Raw genomic sequence first — 27,587 nt, forward strand, 5'->3', positions numbered from 1 at the left:
CCCTCAAGTTAAACAAAATTACTCTCAGGAGCTCACAGAGTACCACATTTATTGGAAAATAATTACAATGAAATAAAACACTGAAGAAGGTGAACTGTACATCTCAAAAACTTCAGAATATTGCAAATCCACAGATAACAACTAAAGAGTACATAGTGAACACAATCACTCAGAAGAAGAATGCACTGGAATATACTGTGAAGTAGTGAAGCTATTTATGATTATTTACAAACCAAATAAATAAAGGATGCAAATAAATAAGGGTTGAGAAATTCAAGATAGCCCACAATCTGGCAAATGAGGTGACTATGAACCCACTATCTGGCGAGTAAAGCAACCAAGGCCACAATTTAGCAAATGAAGCAACATGGCATAGTTGAGATATAAAAATTATCACTGATTAGAGAACACATACAATGAACACTAATTACAAGGTTACTGAAGATAAAAATGAGAGCAGAGTAAAATGAAAAAATGAAGAACGACCACAATCCACACTGCAAGATGAGGCGTGAGAAAATATAATATTCAAGGGAAAAGTGTGGCCACACTGTCAAGTCATGAGCAATAGAACATTATTACAAATGGTATGAGAATAAGATCACCACAATGTGTCATACATACGATCATCACAATGTGTAGTAAAACATGACTACAGAGAACTCGATATATAAAAAGATAAAGAAGGGTGAAGGAAAAAGAAACAATGATGTTTACAATACCTGATATGTACACAAAATTTATCCCTTCACCATCAACACCATGCATAAAATAATACAATTTGACTGAAACAACCAGCATAACCAAAAAAGAAAACATTTCTGCATAAAATAAAAACAGAAGCCATAACACAGTACCTTAATCTCTTCTGCATAAGGAGTGAAAAGCCTAGGTTTCACAAACAACCCATTGTTTTTACTTCTTATCCAAGCATTGACACGATAGTTAGTGGTGTCGTCACCAATCATGTGACTTGGGGGAGTGGACACCAAGCCTCTTTTTATAGCCTGCAAATGAAAAAAAAAATGTAAAATAGGATTGTTCTGAAACAACAACACTATGAGCAAATTAACCATATTTTAGTAAAATACCTAATGATATTTGAGAGACTATAAACTTCAACTTTTATTTTTCAGCATTTTTAATCTTATTATTTATTACTATTTTTGTCCATAGCATTCAACAAAAAAATGAATTATTTTGCCCAGGGCTTTTTATACTTCCAATACAGAAAACCCACCTGGGTTAAAATATCATGATTGGGAGGTAGTACATGATCCATGCGTACATGAGGTAAGAGTTCGGATAAAATTTCCCGTAATTCCACATCATTCATATCCCTTTTCCTCAAACCCTTCCGGGTTACAGAGTGGGCAGTTTGGGATACCAAATTTGGTTCTGAAACACAAGTTCAATAAGAATGAAATACAAAAGAATTACATATAAGCATTTGAAAGAACATATTTGAGAAAGTTTAGTAAATCAGCTGAGAAATGCAAGGACAGCTCACCTCTGTCTTCCATTCGTCTTAAAAGCTGGTGTTCTCCCCAGCGTAATGTTGCTTGTAACACATCTAATTCTGCTGCTTGTAAAAAATCTGATGTTAGTGCTTCCACTAAAGTTGACTTTTCAAGCTCTAACAACACTCCTGATTGAGCAACCTGTAATGAGAAATTTATTTACCTACAGAGCATGCTGAATTACCATAGCAATAAACAAATATAAAATTCACATCTAAGCATGTTTTCATGTTCATATATTTTAAAAAGCTTGCACTCTACCAACACAAAATATTCTTTATTAAACATTCAGATAATAAAAAATACGACCAAATCCAAACATTGCCTTTAAAATGTACATTGTTGTTGTAAAGGTTCAGAGGCCTTTATACAGTGGCAACATCTACTACAAGACAAAAGTCACTTCTGTGATTCTGCACTACCTACTATATGACTAGCGGCAAGACATTTGCGTTTGCAAGATTAAATTTTTTATTTTGTTGTTGAGATATTCTTTTCTATTATGTTTATTTTCTGTGATTTTTGTTGTGAATGTCTGATAGTAAATTTTTTTTTTCTTTTTTTCTTTTAAACCCCTCTTACGCCGAATGGACGTATTAAACGTCGAGTCGAAATGTCTCCCGTATGCCGAATGGACGTATCATACGTCGACTCAAAAAAGTTTTTTTAAAACAAAAATTTGCGGAAAAATACTTATCGGCCTACCAGCCAAAAACTTTTGAATCACGCGCCTTGGGGGATGCTGGGAGTTCACGGATCAGGCGTTGTTTGTTTTACAATCGCTACGCAGGCACGCAAGCGCAAATTTCTTTCTTATCGCACTAAAAAATATCAGTGACACATCTCGGAAATTATTTCATCACTTTGACATAATTTTTGCACCATTTTAAATTATCCTTTACATGAAGCACTATATATGAAAATATGCGCAGTTTCATGTAAAATACAACAAAAAAATACTCATGATTGTAGCTTTTATCAGTTTTGAAATATTTTCATATAAATAACGATAAGTGCAAAAATTTCAACCTTCGGTCAACTTTGACGCTACCGAAATGGTCGAGAAACGCAATTGTAAGCTAAAACTCTTATATTATGGTAATATTCAATAATTTGCCTTCATTTTGCAACAAATTGGACGTCTCTAGCACAATATTTCGATTTATGGTGAATTTATGAAAAAACTTTTTCCTTACGTCCGCGCGGTAACTCTTCCGATAAATTTTTTCGTGCGATTGTCCTAATGTTTGCACCATTTTAAATTTGCCGTTACATAGTTTTATATATGGAAATGTGCACAATTTCATGCACAATACAACTAAAAACAACAACCCATTGGTTGTAGCTTTATCAGTTTTAAAATATTTCATATAAATAACGTTAAGTGCAAAATTTCAACTTTCGGTCAACTTTGACTCTACCGAAATGGTCGAAAAACGCAATTGTAAGCTAAAACTCTTATATTATAGTAATATTCAATCATTTACCTTCATTTGCAACAACTTGGAAGTCTCTAGCACAAATATTTTTGATTTATGGTGAATTTATGAAAAAAAAAAAAAAAACATTTTCCTTACTTACGTCCACGCGGTAACTCTTCCGAAAAAATTGGAATTTTTTTTTTGTGCGATTGTCGAAATGTTTGCACCATTAAAATTAGCTGTTACATAAAGTGTTTTTATATATGAAAATGTGCGCAATTTCATGTAGAATACAACTAAAATGATTGAAGGTTGTAGCTTTTCTCTTTTGTCGAAATATTTGCATATAAATCACGATAAATAGAAAAAAACCACGTTCGGTCAAATTTGACTCTACCGAAATAGTTGAAAAACGCAATGTAAGCTAAAACTCTTACGGCCTAGTAATATTCAGTCATTTATCTTCATTTTGAAACAAATTGGAAGTCTCTAGAACAATATTTAGATTTACAGTGAATTTAAAAAAAAAACATTTTTTTACGTTCACGTGTTACGAATTCATACATAATTTTGTGATAATATTTTTCCGGTGTTGTTTTATTGTTTACAATGTATTATATATCAAAATGTGTGCAATTCATGAAGAATACAATAAAAAATAATAAAGGTTGTAGCTTTTCCCATCTTTGAAATATGTGCATATAAATAATATATATAAAATAAAACATTCGACATTCAAGGTTCAACTTTAACTCGTCAGAAATGGTCGAAATCTGCAATTCTAATCTAAAACTCTTACAGTATCGTAATATTCAATCATTTGTCTTCATTTTTAAACAAATTGGAAGTCTCATAGAACATATTTTAGATTTACAGGTTTGAATTTGAAAAAAAAATTTTTTTACGTTCATGCGTTACGAACTTCATACATAATTTTGTGATAATATTTTTCGGTGTTGCTTTTATTGTTTACAATGTATTATATATCAAAAATGATTGCAATTTAGTATACAATACAACGAAAAAAAAGAGTAACTCGTTAGCTTTGACCGTTTTTTGCACAGCGTGATTTGAATACAATTATGTATGAATTTTTTTTTTTTTCTTTTTTTTGCTACAATATATCGCATTATTTACATATGATAATGATATTATTTTTCATTTCTGATAGTTGCATACTAAACTTCAGGCAATGACAAAAAAAAGGAGCCAAAAATGAACTCTTAATCTTCAAAACTAAGCGCGCTGTGATTTTTTGAAAAAATTATTTTTTCCACTTCCGCGCTCACTCCAAACCGGGCCCGGCATATGGGAGAGGTTTTGATTTTTAGGGCTTCGGCGTAAGAGGGTTAACTGGCAGTTTGCTTGAGTGTGTTAGGCTAGAGTAACTGGGCTCTCCTTTACATGAAGAGAGCAAAAAATAAAAAAAGCGCAAACTTACTCCAAAGAAAGAGACAATTAGAAGAGTAGTTGCAAACAAAGGAAGATATAAGGTAGAGGAGCGAAAACATAGGGTGAGAATGCAAAGCTGCCAGACTGCAGAAAATAATACGTACTCGTATATAATAAAGTTTTATTCATGCTTACCAAGTAATTATATTGCATACAGTTTCAATCGCTGGCAGCTTAAAATTTTGAAATTTGTGGTAATGGTAGTTTCTGTAGGCCCTGTCCACATCAGGATAAGGACAGATAAATGCAAGCTGCTGAGAGTCAACTGTTTTTTGCCCTTAACTGTTTTTTGCCCTTATGTCTACATGAGGGGAGGGGAGGGAGGGCTTTGATTCAAAATTACTTGGTAAAGTATGCTTTATTTTATTTTAAAATGTCATTTTTATGACATTTTTATAATACAATTAATTACTAAGCACATAATTATAATGCTGAATCCGACATTGCACTGGAGGTGGGAAAAAATGGCCTCTCTCTATTCCCTGCCATTATTGATGATAACAAGCAAGAGAATATGAAATCACTAGCACTGATACATTGCTTTTGCTCCTTATTTGGTAAGACAGCTGCTGCAAGTAGACACTGCCTCTGGTCTGCGTTCATCTTAACCATGTAGAATGTGGCAAAGTAGCCCTGACACACCTCCAAATTTGTGGGAGCTTGTAGCGAGGGATAGACTGTTGGCTACCAAGCATACATATAAACCTAATCACCCATGCCCTGAGTGCAGTACCAACAAACCAGTCGACAAGACATACATACATAAATACCTACTCCAAGTATTAAATTAACACCCTACCACAAAAACACTAAGACTGGTGGGTATTCCAGGTACCAATACAGGCAGCCCCCAGTTATTGGTGGGGGTTCCATTCCCAAGGGGGTGCCAATAAGCAAAAACCAACATTAACCGAAACTTGGAAATTGATGGTGCAATATCAGCGCTTATGGCACCTATAACTATTTCTCGGTGCCATAAGCACCATTATGACCAGAAATACACATCTCTCACTCCTCAAAGGAATGCCCAAGAATCAAACTCATGGCCACCAAGGCGGCAGGCCAAGATCATACCAACCACACTAATGAGGTGCTGAAAGTATTAATAAACATATACATACATGTACTATAAAAAGTCTCTCGTCTCAGTGAGAGAGAGAGAGAGGAGAACGATGAGAAGAGAGAGAGAGAGAGAGAGAGAGAGAGAGAGAGAGATTACATGAACATTTAGTGGCAACACAACAGAACATGCTGGCTCCCCCTCCTATCACATTACTTGATATATTTGACAGCTTTAGCATGAGAACTGGGATTTCCTTCATTCTTACACATTTTTTTTTATTTATAAACTAAAATCTCATTCACTATAGTATTTTCCTTAATGAATTGATATTATTGCGGTTTACATTAAGGGGGCCGGCCGGAACCCCTATATACAGTGGTATAGGGCGAAAAATGCAGTCATGAAAAAATTCATGGAGCTTCATATGGCAATTGAGAATACGTATACATAATATTTCGTTAAAATTCCTCTTACTTTCGTAGTTACAAGGTAATTAGTAAACATAACTCAATAAGCCTAAAACATTCATCCGTACAAGAAAATGCAATATTTCTTCTGTTATCGTAAATTTTGATAATTATTGGCAAAGAAATTGTGAGAAATGGCATCTGTAGAGATTCCGTGGCTCGCAGAAGCGAGTATCTGGTTCAACCATGAATCAGTGCGACCATAGACTTCAAGTAGATTACACGTTCGAGTTTCACCTCGTGACTTTCGCATTATTTTCACGTATGTTTATGTATGTTTCGGCAAGAAGTTCATCATGCCAATGAGGAAAAGACAAGGAAAACATCTCGCTAACATACAGACGAAGAAAAATCGCTCAAGCATTATTACAGAATATCATAATATACGCATAGTTAGTGAAGAGAGAGGGGAGGGTTGCTTAGTAACGCCCCCTTCTAGCCTGACAGCACACGTCACACTATGCCCAAGGCTACGATCTTTGAGCAAAGAGATCTTCATTTATGATAAATAACATAGTTTTAGTTTTTTAATACCCAAAATGGACTATGAAATTTATAATAATCATGATTTATTAAATTGTCTTTGTAAAAAGACAGTACATCTTCGAGTTTCACCTCTGACATTCTCTTGCATTTATGTTGTTTATCTTTGTTTCGGCAAGAATGTCATCATGCCAAAGAGGAAAATACAAGGAAAAAAAAAAACATCTCACTAACATACAGAAGAAAATTCGCTGTAATAAGCCGAGTTAGTGAAGGGGAGAGAGGGGGTTACGTAGGAAGGAGTGCCCCATCTTGCCTCAAGCAGTGCCCCAGGCTACGATATATGAGCAAAGGGATCATCATTTATGATTAATTCATGATAAATAAAATAGTTTTGGTTTACTAATACACAAAAAAGAAATATACATTCATAATAATCATTATTTATTAACCCTTAAACGCCGAAGCGGTAAATAAAAAAATTACTCCCGTGTGCCGGAGGGGTTTGAGAGTGAGCACGGAAGTGGAAAAAATATTTTTTTCAAAAAATCACAGCGCGCTTAGTTTTCAAGATTAAGAGTTCATTTTTGGCTCCTTTTTTTGTCATTGCTTGAAGTTTAGTATGCAACCATCAGAAATGAAAAAAATTATCATTATCATATATAAAATAATGCGATATATGATAGCGCAAAAACGAAATTTCATATATAATTGTATTCAAATCGCGCTGTGCGCCAAACGGTTAGAGGTAACAAGTTACTTTTTTTTTCGTTGTAATGTGCACTAAATTGCAATCATTTTGGTATATAACACATTGTAAAACGATAAAAGCAACACAGAGAAAATATTATCACAAAATGATGCATGAATTCGTAGCGCGCAGACGTAAAAAAAATAATTTTTAAAAATTCACCATAAATCGAAATATTGTTATAGAGACTTGCAATTTGTTTCAAAATGAAGGAAAATGATTGAATATTACGATACTGTAAGAGTTTTTAGCTTACAAATGCAGTTTTTGACCATTTCGAACGAGTTAAAGTTGACCGAATGTCGAATTTTTTGTTTAAAATTTTTTTATATGCAAATATAAAAAAAATGAGAAATGCTACAACCTTCCAGTAATTTTTGTTATATTGTGCATGTTTTCGCGCACATTTCCATATATAAACCTCTAAAAAAAGCGTTTATATAGAAAAAGGCACAAATATTAGGAGAAATGTGACCTACGCGTTTCGGAGATTTCGGCCGATAAAGTGCGCAAGCGGACGGACGGAATAACAATATTTTTTTCAAATATTCACCATAAATCGAGATATTGTTCTAGAGACTTGCAATATGTTTTAAAGTGAAGATAAATGATTGAATATTACTTAGTACTGTAAAAATTTTTATGTTACAAATGCGTTTTTTGACCATTTCGGTGAGTCAAAGTTGACCGATCATAGTTTTTTTCCTATTTATCGTTTACTTTATATGCAAATATTTCACAAAATGAGAAATGCTACAACCTTCCAATATTTTGGTTATATTGTGCATGTTTTTTTGCGCACATTTCCACTATATAAACCTTTAAAAAAGCGTAATATGAAAAGGCTCAAATATTAGGAGAATGTGACCTATGCGTTTCGGAGATTTTATTTCGGCCGGCGAATCGTCGCGCGGAAGGGCAAAAAAAATATTTTTCTCAAAAAAATTCACCAATCAAATCGAGATATTGTTTCTAGAGACTTGCAATTTGTTTTAAAATGAAGATAAAGGATTGAATATTACTAGATTAGTAAGATTTTTATGTTAAAACAAATGCGTTTTTTGACCTTTTCGGTTGAGTCAAAGTTGACCGATCGTAGTTTTTTCGTACTTATCGTACTTTATATGCAAATATTTCAAAAATGAGAAATGCTACAACCTTCCAATATTTTTTGTTATATTGTGCATGTTTTGCGCACATTTCCATATATAAAACTATAAAATAAGCGTAATATGAAAAGGCACAAATATTAGGAGAATGTGACGCTAGACTACGTCGGTTCAGAGATTTTCGATTTGGCCGGAATCGGTGCTTCGGAGGGGAAAATTTTTTTTTTTCTCAAAAATTCCCACCATAAATCGAGATATTGTTTTTAGAGACTTGCAATAGTTTTAAAGTGAAGATAAATGATTGAATATTACTAGATTGTAAGACTTTTATGTTACAAATGCGTTTTTTGACCATTTCGGCTTGAGTCAAAGTTGACCGATCGTAGTTTTTTTTCGTACTTAGTCGTACTTTATATGCAAATATTTCAAAAATGAGAAATGCTACAAACCTTCCAATATTTTTTGTTATATTGTGATGTTTTTGCGCACATTTCCATATATAAAAACCTTTAAAATAAGCGTAATATGAAAAGGCACAAATATTAGGAGAATGTGACCTACGCATTTCGGAGATTCGCTGCCGAGAATCGGCGCGCGGAGGGAATAAAAATAGTTGTTTTCAAATATTCACCATAAATCGAGATATTGTTCTAGAGACTTGCAATTTGTTTTAAAGTGAAGGTAAATGACTGAATATTACTAGACTGTAAGTAATTTGCTTACAAAAAAAATATTTATAACCCCATATTTATATATATATATATATATATATATATATATATATATATATATATATATATATATATATATATATAATATATACGTAAAATATATATATTACATTCTTCGATTCTGGTACCAATACATAAATAAAAGGAATGCAGGTGACACTTCTCTTTTCGCATACAATGAAATGTCTTATTATTATTTTATCATGCACATTCATTATATATATAAAAAATTGTAATAAATATAAAAATATAAATAAATAAATGCAGAATACTCACTCGTAATCCTGACTCTTCGTTCTATTCTTGTTTTCTCCCTCCTCATTGAAGAGTCTTGCATTTTTTCCACTCGACATGACGAGGTACAGGTGGAGGAGGGAGACGCGCACCCTTACTGCTGCTGGACCCGGCTCCGGCGCCCCTGTGCGCCCTCCGCTGTCGGTTTAGGGGGCGCGCTCCAATACATGACCTTAGTGTGGTACTTTCGGTCACACTCCCCTATCCTGCAAAGAGCAACTTTGCAGATACGACAGAAGAACAGGGTGTCTCTCCTTCTGCCATTCATATGGCACACCCGGCACCGTTTCTGCCTTCGCCCTTGTAAGGCCTCCAGTATGTGTTCCCCTGGCTGCAGCCGACACGCAGGGTCCACTACCCGACGAGAAGCGGTGATGGCTGGGCCAGCAGCAAGAGGGGCGTCGTCAGCAGGGGCGTCGTCAGCAGGGCGGCGGCAGACAGCGGCGGCGCAGCAGGGGCGGCGAGGTCGAGCGAAGTTGGCCCTCCTATCTGCCCTTTCCTCTAGGGGCAGATCTGCAGCTCGGGGCAGGGGGTCAGTTATGGAAGGCCACTCATCGGGATCGAAGTTGATGAGGGCATTCCCGGCTACCTCTAGGAACTGTATGCGGGTCAACCTCGGAAGATTGTCACCGCGGTACCCACAGTACAGTATGTAGGCATTTTGGAGGGCCAACTGAAGGATGTATTTGAGGAGCTTCTGTGTCCACCTTCTGGTTCTCCTGGCGAAGGGATAGTACTGGATGAGCTGATCAAAGAGATCAACTCCTCCCATGTGCCTGTTGTAGTGCCCAATGACGGTAGGCCGCTCGGTACGAAACTCCTCAAACACAACTTGGCCCTGTCGACGTGTCTTCTTTCCGCTGCTTGTACGATCTCTTCTTGGATGGGTTCATGACTCGTAATCATGGGGACGAGTCGGACACCCTTCCAACAGATGACGAAGACAGCGCCCTTCCGCCGCCACTCTGTCTCTCTCTTGGCCAGGTGTTTGCGGATGACTAGCGAACCTCTTGAGGACATTCGGGGCCCCACGCACCAACCGAAGGGTACCACTGACGTGAACACCTGCTTCATACAGTTCCTGGGCCAGGGATACCGAGTTATAATAATTATCCATAAACAGGTGATATCCCTGGTTACGGAAACGTCCCACAAGGTTGAATACAGTCACGCAGCGTGGAGAAGACCCCGGTATACACTGAAAAGTCCACAACGTATCCAGTGTTAGCCTCGGTAATAAGAAAGAATTTCACACCATATTTCTTTGGCTTCTTTTATACTAAGACGTCCTTTGTAAGGCATCATCCCCTCATCCAAAGACAGGTTCTTTCCAGGAATCACGAGATTACTACACCGCTCACGGATATAATCCAACACTGTGCGCACTAAAATGAGGCGATCACTGTTATTCCGGGGTGTATGGCCTTCGGTTGAAGGCGTTGAGTACTGTCCATCACCAGGAAATTATCACGGGACATAACGCCAGGCACATTCGGCAATACATAAAAAATAATTTCTCCTCCAATATTGCCTGACGTCGACAGCAGGTGTCATACCAAAATAAATGTGGAGCCCAAAAAATGCGCCATGTCAATGAGGTTGCAACCCCGCCAGTAATACGACAAGGTCGTCCTCAGCTCATACCGGCAGTACCGAGCGTAGTCCACCGTCTCGTGTACCAGGTATTCCAGCAATTCCCGCGTCAGGAAAAGCTGGATGAACCCCAAAACAGTCAGGGGTACTGGTATGGTGATCCCAGGGGTTGCCGTGAAGGGGTGCAAATTAGGAGGGGTGGGGTCCTCCGTCCACCCCTCGTCACTCTCCGACGACCGACCTTCACCTTGGCTGGCGCGACGAGCCGACCTTCTACGTGCCCGTGCGCGGTGCGGGCACGATATTGCACACTACCCACCCCCGTTGGCCCATCACCCTCACTTAGGCCCTCACTTTCTGTATCGTCCTCTGCGATAAAACTTGACCCCGTATCCCCACCCTCCCCCTCCTCAGATTCCCCCTCGTAAGCACTGAACCCACTGAATTCGAGCTCACTTTCGGGATGTGAGCCTCGAACGGACATTGGGGGCAGATATTCATCCTCACTTTTATCGGGACTGATGTCCTCATCACTCGATGACCATCCGCCATCAAAATGAGGACTTGCGACATGTTCCCGATCAAGCTCCGATAGATATTCATCTATGTCCCTTGGTTGGAGGCCTCCCAAATGCTTACGAATGCCCCTAAGGACGCCCACATGCTTCCTAGGGGTAACCAAAGGCATACGCTGTGTTCCTAAAACACTTTCAGCCACACGTGGCCACACAGAACGGCCTTGAGGCGCGGGGTCATGCTGGGTGCTTGGCCCCTCGCCAGCATCCAGGTCCAAAACTCACCTTACACGATCCCTTCCGACGGTTCACACGTCGTTGAGACATATCTATGAATGTCCTGTAGCAATACAAATGCTCAAAGTCTCGCACAAGTCCAGAAAAACACGCTTTTCACGAAAGATCGCTCTCGGATGGTGCGCTACTGATGCTGGCTGGAGCGAGAAGAAGGGATATCGCGCATGCGCACCTGGGTCACGCTTCAAAACAAAACAAGGCCTTGATTCGTGAACTCCCCATGCAAGGCGTGTGATTCAAAAGTTTTAGGCTGGTAGGCCTATAAGTATTTTTCCGCGAATTTTAAAAAAAACTTTTGTATGTCGACGTAAAATACATCCAGTCGGCACCCGACAGACAATTTATCTCGACGTAAAATACGTCCAGTCGGCGTTTAAGGGTTAACATTGTCTTTATAGAAATACGAAGGAAAACTTTGAACGCTCGTATCTCAAAACTATACTTATTGACCTTCAAAGTCTATCTCCTCACTTAGTTTTAAAGCTATAACATTGGAATTTGGTATATAACTCAGAAAGACATTATAGAACAATCAAATAGAGCCCTTTTTTCCAATTTTTGTTTCGTCTTTTTTTTATACATTTTTTTCTCGTGATTTATAGGGTTTTTTTTTACCATATTGAAAAATTCATATCTAGCAAAAAAATGACTTTTAGAAGAAAAACTCTCCATTTGATTGGAGGTCTACATCAGGTCTATATATGGTAGTAATCCCAGGTCTTAATATTAAATATCAAGGGAGGAGATAGAATTTGAAAAGGGGTTATTTTCGGGATAAATCGCCCTGGCGTCACAAAACCGAAGGTCAGAGGCGAAAATCATATGCGGTTTGGAGATGTCCCAAGTCACCTTATTAAGTGGTATGAATGTCAAAGTCCTGTCGTTAAAAAACAGCATTAGCCGGCCGGCCCCCTTAATATGAATACAGTGGTACCTCAAGATACGAAATTAATCCGTTCCGAAGTGGCCTTCGTATAATGAGTTTTTCGTATCTTGAACCGCATTTTACATGTAAAATGCCTAATCCGTTCCAAGCCCTACAAAAACACCCCAGAAAATTATATTTCCAGGCCTACAACAACACATGTTCTAGAGTTACGACGCCAATCCAACGGAAGAAATATGACTCCGAAAAGGCAATATACTGTATTAAGTACATTAACTATAATAAACAAACAAAAAAAAAAAACTTCCAAACTTCTGTTTACATCCAGCACTTACGAGTATCGAACGATCGCCAAGCAATCACTTTTCCTAGTACGTACACAGTAAGCCATAAATTTTCATCATCTCTCTTCAACTACTGAAACTACCAAACAGTATAATAACTATTCATTTCTATTCTTTATTCTATCTTTACCTAATATTTTTTTTATTAAATGTATTGCATGAATAAGTTTTTCAATTTACAGCATCCTTTTACCAATAGAATACTTTAAGCACAAGGGGTAGATGCTGACCAATAGGAGAGCAGGATCTTATGGGGTGACTAGCATCAGGAACCAATGGGAGAGCGGGAGGATGGTGGAGAGTTTACTCAGTTGGCGGCGCGGGAGTTTTAAAATTGTTCTTGGTGGTCCGGGCGAATCTCGGGACTTTACAGTAACAACCTTTCGTAACTCTAGCAATTTTCGTATGAAGAGCCGTAAAATTTTTCGTATTTGCTTTCGTATCTCGAGTTTTTCGTAAGTTGAGCCTTTTGTAAGTCGAGGTACCACTGTACAGTGGTACCTCGAGATACGAAAGGCTCAACTTACGAAAAACTCGAGATACGAAAGCAAATATGAAGATTTTTGCAGCTCTACATACAAAAATTGTTTACATACAAAAATTGTTCAAGATACGAAAGGTTGTTGCTGTAAAGTCCGAGATTCCCCCGGACCACCGATAACAATTTTAAAAATTGCGCGCCACCAACTGAGTAGACTCGCCACCAACCTCCCGCTCTCCCATTGGTTACTGATGCTAGTCACCGCCATAAGATCCTTCTCTTCTATAGGTCAGCATCTCTCCAATTGTGCATCTACGTAGCGGAGTGCTTTTTCGGCCACTTTGCGGCATCATCGGTATCGTAAGCACGCGGAATTCGTTCGTTCTATATGATTTCGTTTATTAACATAAATTCGTAAGTGCTTTCATTGTAGTACTACTTTATCGTGTTGTGTGAGAACTTTACTACATACGTATACTACGTAACATAATTACGTACAGTATATACGTAGTAATGGGTCCCAAGAACGTTGAAGTTCACGGAAAGAAGAGGATGCTTTCTTTAGAGATGAAGATGGAGATCATTAAAAAATATGGAGCTAGTATGCGATTGAGTGTGATCGCCAAGGAATACGGCCAAAATCCATCGACAATAGGCACCATCCTTAAGCAGAAGGATGTCATCAAAGCAGCTACACCTTCCAAAGGCGTGACTATTTTGTCCAGCAAGAGGAGCCACATGCACGATGAGATGGAAAGGCTGCTTCTTGTCTGGATAAAAGACAAAGAAATCGCTGGCGATACGATAACGGAGACGGCAATCTGCCACAAGGCCAGCGTTATTTTCGTCGATTTGATTGCCCAGGCCAAAGACGACAGAGGAGAAGGGGCATCGACGCCAACCCCAGAGTTCAAGGCTTCTCATAGGTGGTTAGAAAAATTCCATAAACGGACTGGCATTCATTCGGTGGTACGGCATGGGGAGGCAGCCAGCTCGGACACAAAAGCGGCCGAAGCCTTTATTAAGACGTTCGACAAGATGACTCTCAAAGAAGGCTACAGTTCTCAGTAAGTCTTCAACTGTGATGAGACTGGCCTTTTTTGGAAAAAAATGCCTCGTCAGCTGTACATCACGCAGGAAGAGAAGAAGCTACCCAGGCATAAGCCTATGAAAGACAGGCTTACGCTCGCACTTTGTTCGAACGCCAGCGGGGATTGCAAGGTGAAGCCCCTACTTGTGTATCGTTCGGAGACTCCTCGAGCCTTCAAAGCCCACAAAGTGCTTAAGGAGAAGCTTCCAGTGATGTGGAGGGCTAATGCGAAAGCCTGGGTAACGAGACTTTTGTTCACCGAGTGGGTAAATCTGTGTTTCAGCCCGAAAGTGAAGAAATTCTTGGAAGAGAAGTGCCTCCCTCTGAAATGTCTGCTGGTGTTGGACAATGCCCCTGCTCATCCTCCTGTTGAAAGTGGTGAAGAAGTAAAAAAAAAAAAAAATTAAACAAATAAATAAATAAATAAATAAATTTTTAAAAAATTGAAAAAAATACGTTGAAATTTTGTATAAAAAAAGTAAAAAAGTAAAAAAAAATAAAAAATGTAAAAATCAAAAAGACAAAAAAAAAAATTTAATTTTAAGTTTTTTGTAAAGTTAAGTGTTACAGTTTTGTTAATGTGTTTCGTAAAGTTTGGTTTATGTTTTCCTGACATTTTTTTATGTGTTTCATAAAGTTAAGTTTACCTACTATAAGAAGTTTTCTGCCGTTTGTCCTCCTCCTTTGTCGCCAGTTTTGGAGACAGCCTCACTCGAAGGGTAAGTTTCCACATTTTACTACATACGTACGTATGTACGTACAGTATTTCTTGTATACCATGTACACTAATACACTTTATATACAGGTACATACATATTAGTACTACTAGTACGTATTAAGTTAGGTATTGAATGGTCCAAATTGTTGTAGTATTTCATTGTTTATAGGTCAATTTAGCTTTATGAAATTTACTGGGGTGCTTTTGGAGGGCTTGGAACAGATTAGCCATTTTGCGTGTAAAATGCCGTTCAAGATACGAAAAACTTATGATACGAAGGCCGCCTCGGAACAGATTAATTTCGTATCTCGAGGTACCACTGTATTTGAAAATTAGTAAATTATTTATTTATCATACCAAAAATGCATCTGAGAGAGAGAGAGAGAGAGAGAGAGAGAGAGAGAGAGAGAGAGAGAGAGAGAGAGAGAGAGAGAGAGAGAGAATAATTATTATTTTTATTATATGAATATTTAGTCAGTCTTCTTGAACTTCCAATACAGTATTAGTCCATATTAATATTTAAAAATTTGTCATTTTTGTATTATAGAAATGTATTTAGTCATGAAAATAACAACAAAATACACTAATTAATGAATATTTATTGTCAGAAAACCTGCGAATGATGCGTATTTGGTGGATGAAGAATGTCTACATTCTGTAATAGTGGCTGAAGCTGCACTTGAAAATCCCTTCTACCTAAGGAGTTTCCTGACAGTCAAAACCCTGTTAGGGCCAGAGTGGTACTGTCTGAAGTGAGGTTGCTGAGAAGATTGAGTCTTGTAGGTAACAACTGGAAAACCCTTCAGTAGCCTGAGGGGATCTGGGAACCATTCGTCTCGGCCAGAATGGGGCCACTAGGGTCATTGTCACATTCAAGTGGTTTTGTAACTTGTTGATTTTTTCCCGTATCATGTGGAAGGGGGGAAAACACACAAATCTTTGTTGGACCAGTCTTGTAGCATGGCGTCCATCGCCCACGCTAGAGGATCCAGGACTGGTGAACAAAATATTGGGAGTCGGCTGATTTTGGAGGTGACAAAAAATCTATGAGAAGCCTCCCCCACAGTCTCCCAAGGTCCTTGCACACCTGTGGATGTAGTGTCCACTCTGTGGTAAGCACCAGCTTGCAAAAGCTCAGACCATCTGCAAGAACATTGAGCTTACCCTGGATGAATCAGGTCACCAGCTTTGTTTAGTTGTGGTTCGCCCAAAGGAGGAGAGATCTTGCTGCTTCACAAAGGGAGAACGAATGAGGGGGCCCCTGGCTTCTGAATAAAAGCCAGGGCCGTGGTGCTGTCAGGGTGAACTATCACTGTCTGGTTGTGGACTTTCTTTGCAAAATGCTGGAGTCCTAAATCACTATTAGTTCTTCCAGATTGAAGTGCCAACAGATTTTACCCTGAGACCACTTTCCTGATACTTCTTGGTCATCTAGGATAGGCCCCCAACCTAGATCCGACACGCCTGCATAGAAGTCTAGGTTGGGCACAAAAGAAGGAGACATTTACCTTCTGAAAGTCTGTTGTCTGATTTCCACCACAGGAGATCCTCCTTGATCACCTGTGAGATGGGAATTATGAAGAAATCTGGATGAGCTCTCCTGTTCCTGCTGGCAAGAAGATACAATTGAAGGGGCCTCATATGGAGCCTTCCCAGGGCAACAAACTGCTCCATGGCAGCTAAGGTGCCAAGAAGGCTCATCCATTGCTTGGAGAGATGCAAGGAGAGGAAACCCACTCACTTTCTTCAGGCATGCCTGGATTCTTTTGGGGGATGGAAAACCTGAAAATTCCAAGAGTCTATCAATATCCCCAAACATAGAATTCTCTGTGTAGGAATCAGCTGGGGCTTACAATGGTTGATTAATAGGCATAAATCCTCTACTAAGAGGAGGGTCTTCTGAAGATCCTCCATGCACCTTTCCTTCGACGGGGATCAAAGAAGCTAGTCGTCTAAAATGAGGGAGATGTTGATCCCCATTAGATGAAGCCATTGAGTGAGTGGAGCAAGTACCCTAGAAAAACCTTGCGGTACTGTGAAAGCCCGAAGCATCCGGCTCGGAACCGGTATACTCTGTTGTAGAATACAAAATGCAGGTACTTTCTGGACTTTGGGTGCACTAGAATGTGAAAATAAGCATCCTGCCTCTGTGAATGGATGACTTGACAGAATGAGTTGTTTCGATGAAGAAATTTAAGGCACTGATGTCCAATACTGGCCTTCATCCCCTTGATGCTTTGAGTGCCATAGAGACAACTGTAGAGACCATCCAAACTGATTTCTTCAACTACTTTGGTGGCTTCCTTCTGGGGGAGGGATGAGACTTTGTTTGAGAGGGTCAAGGACCTCTCTGAGCCTACTGAGTCAACATAATGAGCAAGTTGACTAACAGAGGTTTCTCCTTGAATAGAACGGAATAACCTTCCTTCAACACCTCCACAATCCACTCCTCCGCTCCTCTCATGATCCACTGATCCCAGAGATGAGAAGCCTGGCTCCTTCTGGTGCAATGAAGGAAGGAACTTCACTTTCGGGGTGAAGGCTTGGTGGACGTCATCTTAAAAGGAAGGGACGAGAAACAAAGGTTTATCCTGGGTCTAAAATGAGGTCTTGATCTGCCACTACGAAAGGGCAGAGGCTGAAGAGGAGACACTCATCTGGAATTAATGAATGGAAAATATCTAGAATGTCTCGAAGAGCAAGCTAAAATGTCTTGTGTATTCTTCTTTTCAAGATCTGATTTGTTTGTATGGTGTTTTTACGTTGCATGGAACCAGTGGTTATTCAGCAATGGGACCAACGGCTTTACATAACTTCCGAACCACGTCGAGAGTGAACTTCTATCACCAGAAATACACATCTCTCACTCCTCAATGGAATGGCCGAGAATCGAACCCACGACCACCGAGGTGGGAAGCAAACACCATACCAACCACGCCACTGAGGCACTTCTTTTTGGAGATCTGAGGCAATGTCAACAATGCTGACTTCTGAGCACCAAAGTTCTCTCTTTTTGAGCCCATCCTTTGCAAAGAGAGAAGATTTCTTGTGTGCCATCCAATCCAGGGTGATATCCTCGGGCAAAGTGAAAAAACTCTTAATCTTTCTAGCTAAAACCCACACAGACCCATCTAGAAATCTTATGACTTCAAGTATCTCGAATAAATTCTTAAAAAGTTATATAAAATCAGAAACAGAGAACATCACTTTGGTGGATGTGAAGGCTGACTGCCAAAAAGAATTAGTGAGCCCGGAGAAGTTTCCCCTGGGAGGAGGCAGCCACTCCCGGAGAAGGAGCTTCCCAGGTCACAAACACATTGTATCTCCAACATACCAAAAGAGAAGGGGTAAGCATAAGACAACATTCCTTGCTCTCTCTTCTCTGAGAGCCAGCTATCAAGATCATCAAGACCCTTCCTAGCAGAGGATGAGAGCACCATCTTCAGAAGTTTAGTGGTCACTCAGCCTGTTGCTTATAAATAAAGTCAAAGCCAAGGAAAATAGAGCTGCCAGAGAGAAAAAATCGGGAAAGCTTGACGTAAATAATTCATCAAGGCTGAATAAGCTGAAGGTGTAGAAAGAACTCTGATCTACTCCACCAATATCACTCTCTTCATCCAAGGAGATCAGGGATAAGTGTGAGCCCTCAGGTGTCTTTGGAGATGTGTGCAGTACGCCTGTCAAGGGCTCTTTTTCAAGTAAATTCATGATGGCAGCAAGCTGTCACTGAACCAGGGCTGACAACGGGTCCACAGTATCATCAGTAGGAAGCAAGGGACGGGGAAGCAAAGCTGAAGAGGTTGGCGCCGAACACCTGGCATCTGGTTCCAGAACCATCTGAAACCATGATGAGCATTCCCTAGACTGAACAGTGCATTCAATTGTAACAAGGTCAGGTGAATGAGAGTACTCAGGCACTAAAGAGCCCTGGGGCGCTAGTGGGCATGACTAAATGCTTGGGCGCAAAGGGGATCCATCACCATATGAAACACAGGTGCAAATGGGAGCTTAGCCACCATTGGGAGCTCAGGCGCTACTGACCCCTTGGGAGCACTTGGAAGCTCAGGAACCAATGGGAATTATGTCTTAGAAGTATGTTTCTTCGAAGAAGAATTCCCTGGTTATAACACAGGGTATTCTGGCGGAAAATACTCTAGAGAATCTAAAAAACTACACGATTGTAGCAAGAGATCCCTACAATGCTTACATGGCACTACTGGAGAGCGAACACAGTCTACTGCAGGCCTTTTCAGTGGCTGCAATACTTAATTAAGTGCCATCAGTGCTTTCACTAACTAGAGGACAGCTGACTCACTTCCATCCGGATGGCTTTCCAACAGCCATCCAAAGTTGCTACCTGGGACACTTCAACAGGTCAGACTAAGGGGGGATCTTTTTATGGGCAGACCCCACCAACCTCTCTCTCTTGGACTTCTGATATGACTGCTCCCATGTATAGGGGAGTAAGCCAGTGACTTTTGCCAAGGAGCATCGATGGGACAAATATGCATCTCCTCCACTGTCACTTCAACACTTACTATCCATTTTGTCCATAAGGAATTTCATCGATACATTGATAGTACACCCAACTGGGTCCCTGTGTCCACTATTAGACCAATCTTCTGGTCAAAATTATGATTCATTTTGGACATGAGGCTGGCAAGAGAGTCTGGGTCTGAAGTGAGAAAGCTGGGTAAAGGAGCAGGTTGATTAGTCAAAGTACTAGGAATGGGGGACAAACAAGGAGCAGGTACAGTAATTACAAGAACATCTACACATGATTTAACAGAACTATCTAAATTCAAAAGTCTTATTCCCTACTGTTTTACTCTCAGCTCTAGCACCCTCTTTATGTTTCCTGTCCTTGTCTAATTTATTTAAATGAGATTCTAATACCCTCCATTTTTGGCATCCCAGTCAGAACACTCATCACAGGTCAAATTAATGGAGTGTACACAGGGTGTGAGAATCATACAGGCAGTCCCCAGTCATCGGCAGGGGTTCCGTTCTCAGAGGGATGCTGATAAACGAAAGCCACCATTAACAGAAACTTAGCGATAACCAGAGCTCGGTCCATTATGGCGCTAGACAAACCCCATAAAACCCGATTGCTGACAACCAGGGACTGCAGCACCATAAGCTAGTTACACTTGAGTCAGACATGTCAACAAAACTGCTAGTCAAAATAAGTCAATTCCGGTAATGAAGTCTCGTTACCAAAGAATCTAATGGAAAAATTGATAACATGACAAATTTTCTAAGACAATTTGTATTTTTCATAGCTACACAACTGAGGTCTTAATAATAGGATAATTTCTAGCACCTAGCTGGATCCGGTAAATAGCAGATGAAAGCAAGAAATCTTGTAAGATGGGGCAACGCATCAGTCTTTCCCAACTCAGGATGTCTTAGCAGACAGAAGTGCGGTTAGAGGTGGGCAGTACAGCTATGAAAAATACAAATTGTCTTAGAAAATTTGTCATTTTTTCATACGTAAACAAACCTTTGGTCTTAAGAATAGGATACTTATACTTGGAGGGAGGTACAAGACATCCTAACCTGGCTGGGGGCCTACCCACCAGTCCAGCTCCAGAAGAAATAACTTCTGGAGAGGGACTGAAGCCCATGAGAAGCTAGATAAATTGATATCTAACCACCCAGACACTGAGCAACGTACAATGATAAATGGGAGAATCATTGCACAGGGAATCAAAAAGAAACTTTGACTTTCCAATAACAAACCAACACACAAACGTGGGGGCAGAATCATCAGGAGTCAAGTATGTCTGTCTGATGGCTTCCCGTATCCAAAAAGAGAGAGTATTCTTCGACACCTCTTTCTTTGTGCATTCTTTGCTAACATGAAGTTTGCGGCAGCCTGGTCTTAGGTTCTGTGTCCTTTCAAGATAGCAACGTAGGGCCTGGACATGTCACAACAAAAGCTTGTGAGCATCACCACCCACAGTCATTCAGTGATGCAATGGAAAAGGAAGTGAACCTATCATCTGCACAGAGGGATTTGGGGTCTTGGCCACGAATTCCAGGACAAATTCGAAGGACAGTGACCCCCAACCCTTGGTGTGCTTCACATCATAGCTCAGACCATGGAGCTCTCCCTCTCTCTTCGAAGATGCCAAGGCCAGGAGGAAAACCATCTTGAGCGTCAAGTTCCTGTCAGATGAGTGATGCAAAGGTTCATATGGACCCTTAGTGAAGCTTCTCAGAACCAAGGAAACATCCCATGTTGGAGGCTTGAGCTTTCTAGGAGAACTCGATTGCTCAAACCCCTTAACTAGCAAGGAAGTTCCCAGGACAAGCAGATGTCTATACCTCTAAGCAGTAACACTAAACTCAGGGCCGCCCTGTAGCCTCTAATAGCAGAAATGAACAAATGTTTCTTATCTCTGAGGAAGGTTATAAAGTCTGCTATGCGCTGAATAGAGGTTCCAAGTGGCGAAAAACCCCGTTTACGACACCAATCACAGTAGATCGCCCATTTGCCTTGGTAAACTGCAGAGGTTGACCTTCTGAGACTTCTGGACATATGCCCTGCTGTTCTCTGAGAAAAGCCTCTTGCTCGGAGGAGATACTTGATAGCCTCCAACTGTGAAGAGACGGATTCTACTGACTGGTAGAACCTTTCTGCATGCGGCTGACATAGGAGATGCCGCCAAGGGGGAAATTTCCCTCAAAACCTCCGACAACAATGAAGCAGATCTGGAAACCACTCCATCTGAGGCCACAGAGGGGCTACCAAAGTCATCCTGAGACCCTGTGAAGTCATCAGCCTGTTCAAAACTTGACGGATCAAACAAAATGGAGGAAGAGCATACACCTCCAGGTTGTCCCAGGGATGTTGGAACGCGTCCCCCACTAACGCTAAAGGATCTGGAACAACTGAACAGAATATCTCCAGTTTCCTGTTGAACCGAGCCACAAAAAAGTCCAACATGGTCTCCCCCTAACCTGGAAGAGCTTGTCTGCTACTACCTGATGAAGAGACCTCTCTGTGCCTAGGATCTGATCGCGACGACTGAGTTTGTCTGCGACCGCATTCCGTTTGCCTGGGATATACCTGGCCTAGAGCTCTACCAAATTGCTGACCGCCCACTGGTGAACCTCGATGGTCAAGGCGTGAAGTTGACGAGAAACCAGGCCTACCGCTTGTTCACATAGGTGACCACCGTGGTATTGTCCTCCAAACTCCAAACGTCTGAGGCAATGAGGCCGCCTAAATGAGGCCCCAACCTGTGAGGGAGGCATCTGAAAACAGAAGAAAGTCCAGTGGGAGAGAACGCAGGGGGACATCCTACAAAAGATTTCGGTCATCCAACCACCAACGAAGGTCTTCTCTCACTTCCAGAGACAGAGGAACCTTTAACAGGGGTTAGTCCCCTGCCAGAGGCCAGAATTCCCCCAGTCACCACTGTAGAGACTGAAGATGAAGACGTCCTTGAGGGACCAGCTCTCCAGCAAAGACAAAACTCCCAGAAGAACCTGCCACTGATGTGCTGACTGATGTGGTTCCGACAGAAAGTCGTGTGCCACCACTCGCAACTTCTCCAACCTCTGATCTGACGGGAAAACTCTTGCAAGTGCCGTATTGATGACCATGCCCAGGTAGAGAATCCTTTGGCTGGGTACAAGGTTTGACTTTTCATGGTTGACCACGATGCCCAGTTCCAGACAAAACCGAAGCAGACGATTTCTGTCCTGCAGCAGCTTTTGACTGGAACCTGCCAAGACCAACCAATCGTCGAGTACCTCAGCAAACGGATCCCCTGAGCATGGGCCCAACCTGAGATGAGAGAGAAGACCCTTGTGAACACTTAGAGGGGCTGTGGTTAGCCTCAAGCACAGAACTTTGAACTCGAAGACCTTGTCTCTGAGAAAGAAGCGAAGGAACTCCCTGGACTTCCAATGAATAGGGATCTGGAAATATCCGTCCCTCAAGTCTATTGACAGCATGAAGTCGCCTTCCCTCACAATACAAACACTGAACGCGGGGTCTCCATCTTGAACCTTGTCTTCCTGATGAAGTGATTCAAGGTGGATAAGTCGATCACAAGTCTCCAACCTCCCAACGCCTTGTCCAGCATCTTCTGCACTTCAGAATCTGGAAGATAAGCCCTCCTGAGCTGCAGCTAGATACCCCACCCGAAGGACACCTACCACCCACTTTGCCCCAAAACTCTGCTACTTGGCTCATTGGCCTGCCAGGCAGGCCCCGACCCGTGGCACAGGAGAGGGAGAGGGGCCTAACCTACCGATGACCGTCTTTACCTCTGCCCCTGGGCGTGTGCAGACAATATTTCGAAACCCCATTATTCATGGGCAATTGTTCTAAAAGTTTTTTTTTTTTAAACAAAATTTTCAAAAACAATAGTTCAAATGTATAATTGTTCAAATTTACAAAAAATCAAAATACAAAATATTCAAATAAACAGTTTTTCAAAATGAATACTGTTCGAACCCATGAGTAACATCGACTTATTGAAAAAAGCCTGACGGCATTTACCTTAAATCAAAAATAAACAAACAAAAATAAACCATTAACAAATGCTTAAAACCTTAAAGTTCATATTGCTATTTTGGACGGTTTCCAATTTAGTAGAGAAGCTCTTAAAACCCTATCATGGCCGAGCTCACTGAAAGTGAACAAGGAAAGCTCATGTTATTAGTGAATGGACATTTATTTGTTCAAGACAAGCAAATACAAGATAAAATTTGGAAATTACTGTAAATGTCACGCTATAATAGTAAAAGAAGATGTTATCATTTCTAAAGAACATAATCATCCAAGTGATCCAACTGGTATAGAAGTGCAGAAGATTTACTGACAAAGTGAAAGACGACGCAAAAGGTACACAACTCCCCTCATCATATAATTGCAAATGCATCTTCCGATCTTAGCGAATCTGGAGCTCAAGGACTGCCAACTGTCAACAGTATTAAGCGCTCAATTAGAACGGTTCGCTCAAAAGAATATTGTGTACTATCTACACCCAATCATAGGAGGGATATAGTATTCCCAGACGAGTATATGAAGATTTTCAAGACTAAAGATTTTCTTCTTTTTGACTCAGGTCAGGAGGAAGAGAGTTTTCACTCAAAATTCGAATGCTATTAACCCTTAAACGCCTATTGGATGTATTAAACGTCGACGAAAATTGTCTGTCAGGTGCTTAATTGACATATGCTACGTTGACGCAAAAAGTTTTTTTTTTTAATTTGCGGAAAAATAGTTATAGGCCTACTAGGCGAAAACTTTTGAATCACATGCCTTGAGGGATGCTGGGAGTTCACGGATCAAGCTGTTGTTTTGTTTACAAGTGTTACCCAGGTGCACATGCGCGAAATGCTTTTTTCTCTCACCAGCAAGCATCAGCGACGTGTCTTCAGAGAGCGATCTTTTGCCGTAATCATGTTTTGCCAAACTTTTGCGAGAGTTTGAGTATTTTTGGTGGTACGAGACATACGTAGAGATGTATGAACGTCGAATGGAACGCAAAAGGCATGTTTTACCTCTCGTGAGGGATTGTGTGAGACGTATTTTGGACTTAGATGCTGGTGTGGGACCAAGCAACCGAGATGACCTAGCTCCTCAACGCCATTCCATGCAGCCTCGTGTGGCCAAAAGTGTTCAAGCACCACATATTGTGCCTTTTACGACCCCTAGGAAGCATCGGGGTGTCCTGAGGGGCATTCGTAGACATTTGGGAGGCCTCGAACCAAAGGACATAGACGATTTTGATGGCGGTTGGTCATCTAACGACGAGGACATCACTCCCGATGTTAGTGATGATGAATATTTGCCCCAATGTCTGTACGAGGGTCACATGCTGAAAGTGAGTTTGAGTTTAGTGGCTTTAGTGAGGAGGAGGAGGAGGAGGAGGAGGAGGAGGAGGAGAGGAGGAGGAGGAGGAGGAGTAGGAGGAAAGGAGAGGCGGATTGAGGAGGTGGTGGAAGGAGGATGGAGGAGGAGGAGGAGGAGGAGGAGGAGGAGGAGTTGTCGTCGTTTAGTTTTGTTGTTGATGACGACACAGAACGAGAGGGCCTAAGGGAGAGAGAGAGAGAGAGAGAGAGAGAGAGAGAGAGAGAGAGAGAGAGAGAGAGAGAGAGAGAAGAGAGAGAGAGAGGAGAGAGGGGGTTTCTAGTGCGAAACCGTGCCCAAGCATGTGCGCACGCGCAAAAGAGCGACAAGGGGTGGTCGGAGGACCCCACCCCACCTAACATGCACCCATTCACGGCAGCACCTGGACTCACCGTACCTGCTCCTCTTACTGCTCTGGGGTTCATTCAGCTGTTCCTTACGCGGGAATTGCTGGAATACCTGGTAGCAGAGACGGCGGACTACGCTCGGTACTGCCGCAACGAACTGCGGACAACGTTGTCGTATCGCTGGCGGGGCTGCAACCTCACGGACATGGCGCATTTTTGGGGGGCTCCACTTTTTTTTTGGAATGATGCCTGCTGCCGACGTCAGGCAATATTGGAGGTGGAATCTTTTTTTAAGTACACCCAATGTGCCCGGCATTATGGCCTGTGATAGTTTCCTGGGGTTGGACAGGTATTTCAACGCCTTCAACCGAAGGGCCATACCCCGGAATAACCCCGATCGCCTCATCTTAGTCCACCCAGTGTTGGAGTACATTCGTGAACGATGCCAGTTTCTTGTGGTTCCTGGCAAGAACCTTTCTTTGGATGAGGGGATGATGCCTTACAAAGGACGTCTCAGCATAAAAGTGTACAACCCCAAGAAGCCAAAGAAATATGGAGTGATATTGTTTTTTATTACGGAGTCCAACACTGGATACGTCATGGACTTCTTGGTGTATCCCGGGGTCTTCTCCACGGTGCGTGACACTGTGTTCAGTATTGTGGATCGTTTCCGTAACCAGGGATACCACCTGTTTATGGATAATTATTATAACTCGGTATCCCTGGCCCAGGAACTGTATGAAGCAGGTGTGCACGTCAGTGGTACCCTTCGGTTGGTGCGTGGGGCCCCAAACGTCCTCAAGAGGTTTGCTAGCCAGCCGCAACATCTAGCAAGAGGAGAGACAGAGTGGCGGCGGAAGGGAGCTGTCTTCGTCATCTGTTGGAAGGGGGTCCGACTTGTCCCCATGATTACGAGTCATCATGAGCCCATCCAAGAAGACGCCATTCAGCGGAAGAAGACACGTCGGCAGGGCCGAGTTACATATGAGGAGTTTTGTGTCCAGCGGCCTACCGTCATTGGGCACTACAATAGGCACATGGGGGAGTTGATCTCTTTGATCAACTCATCCAGTATTATCCCTTTCCCAGGAGAACCAGGAGGTGACACAGAAGCTCCTCAAATGCATACTTCAGTTGGCCCTTCAGAATGCCTACATCCTCTACTGTGGGAAATACAATTCGGACCTCCGGAGGTTGTCCCACATCCAGTTTCTCGAGGTGGCCAGGAATTCCCTCATCAACTTCAATCCCAATGAGTGGCCTTCCATCACCGTCCCCCTACCCCAAGCAGGAAAGGGCAGATGTTAGGAGGGCCAACTTCGGTCGGCCTGCTCCTGCCGGTGCTGCCGCCGCCCCTGCTACCGCCGCCCTTGATGATCCCGCCTGCGCTCAGATTCTGACTTCCCATCAGATAGTGGACCTTGTATGTCGGCTGCAGCCAGGAGATCACACAGAGGACCTCCTACAAGGGTGCAGGCAGAAACGGTGCCGGGTGTGCTATATGAATGGCAGGAGAGACACCCGGTTCTTCTGTCGGACCTGCAATATAGCTCTTTGCAGGATCAGGGAGTGTGCCCGCAAGTACCACACTGCAGTCATATATTGGAGTGCAACTGTCCAAGGGACAACGGAGGGCGCAGAGGGCCACCGAAGGGCAGCGGCCCATCAGCAGTAAGGGCACGCGTCTCCCTCCTCCACCTGCACCTCGTCATGTCAAGAGGAAAATAATGCAAGACTCTTCAATGGAGGAGGGAGACAACAAGAATAGAACGAAGTCAGGATTACGAGTGAGTATTCTGCATTGATTTTATATTTAGTTTTATATATATTAAAAGTTTTATATATCTGTATTTATTGATGTCTTTTATATTATTACATTTTATGCACAAAAATTTTTTTCACCTTTATTCATTTTACTTACGTATTCATACCAGAATAAAAAATGTATGATATATATATATATATATATATATATATATATATATATATATATATATATATATATATATATAATATATATATATATATATATATATATATATATATATTATATATATATATATATATATATATATATATATATATATATAATATATAATATATATATGTGTGTGTGTGTGTGTGTGTGTGTGTGTGTAGTATATGTATGTG

General features: G+C 41.2%; 1 protein-coding gene across 3 annotated transcripts in view; it reads right to left on the reverse strand.

Moving 5' to 3' along the window:
- LOC135215300 (BTB/POZ domain-containing protein 7-like) overlaps positions 1-27,587 on the reverse strand; it is a 295,047-nt gene that overhangs the window by 62,129 nt on the left and 205,331 nt on the right. For all 3 annotated transcript variants that reach the window (XM_064249859.1, XM_064249857.1, XM_064249858.1), the window contains exons 7-9: positions 1,511-1,661; positions 1,241-1,398; positions 858-1,007 (exon numbers count right to left, since the gene is read on the reverse strand). In XM_064249859.1, the coding sequence (XP_064105929.1) occupies positions 858-1,007; positions 1,241-1,398; positions 1,511-1,661 (459 nt within the window). The remainder of the gene's footprint in view (positions 1-857; positions 1,008-1,240; positions 1,399-1,510; positions 1,662-27,587) is intronic.

Source organism: Macrobrachium nipponense, chromosome 5, assembly GCF_015104395.2.
Source record: "Macrobrachium nipponense isolate FS-2020 chromosome 5, ASM1510439v2, whole genome shotgun sequence".
NCBI lineage: Eukaryota > Metazoa > Arthropoda > Malacostraca > Decapoda > Palaemonidae > Macrobrachium > Macrobrachium nipponense.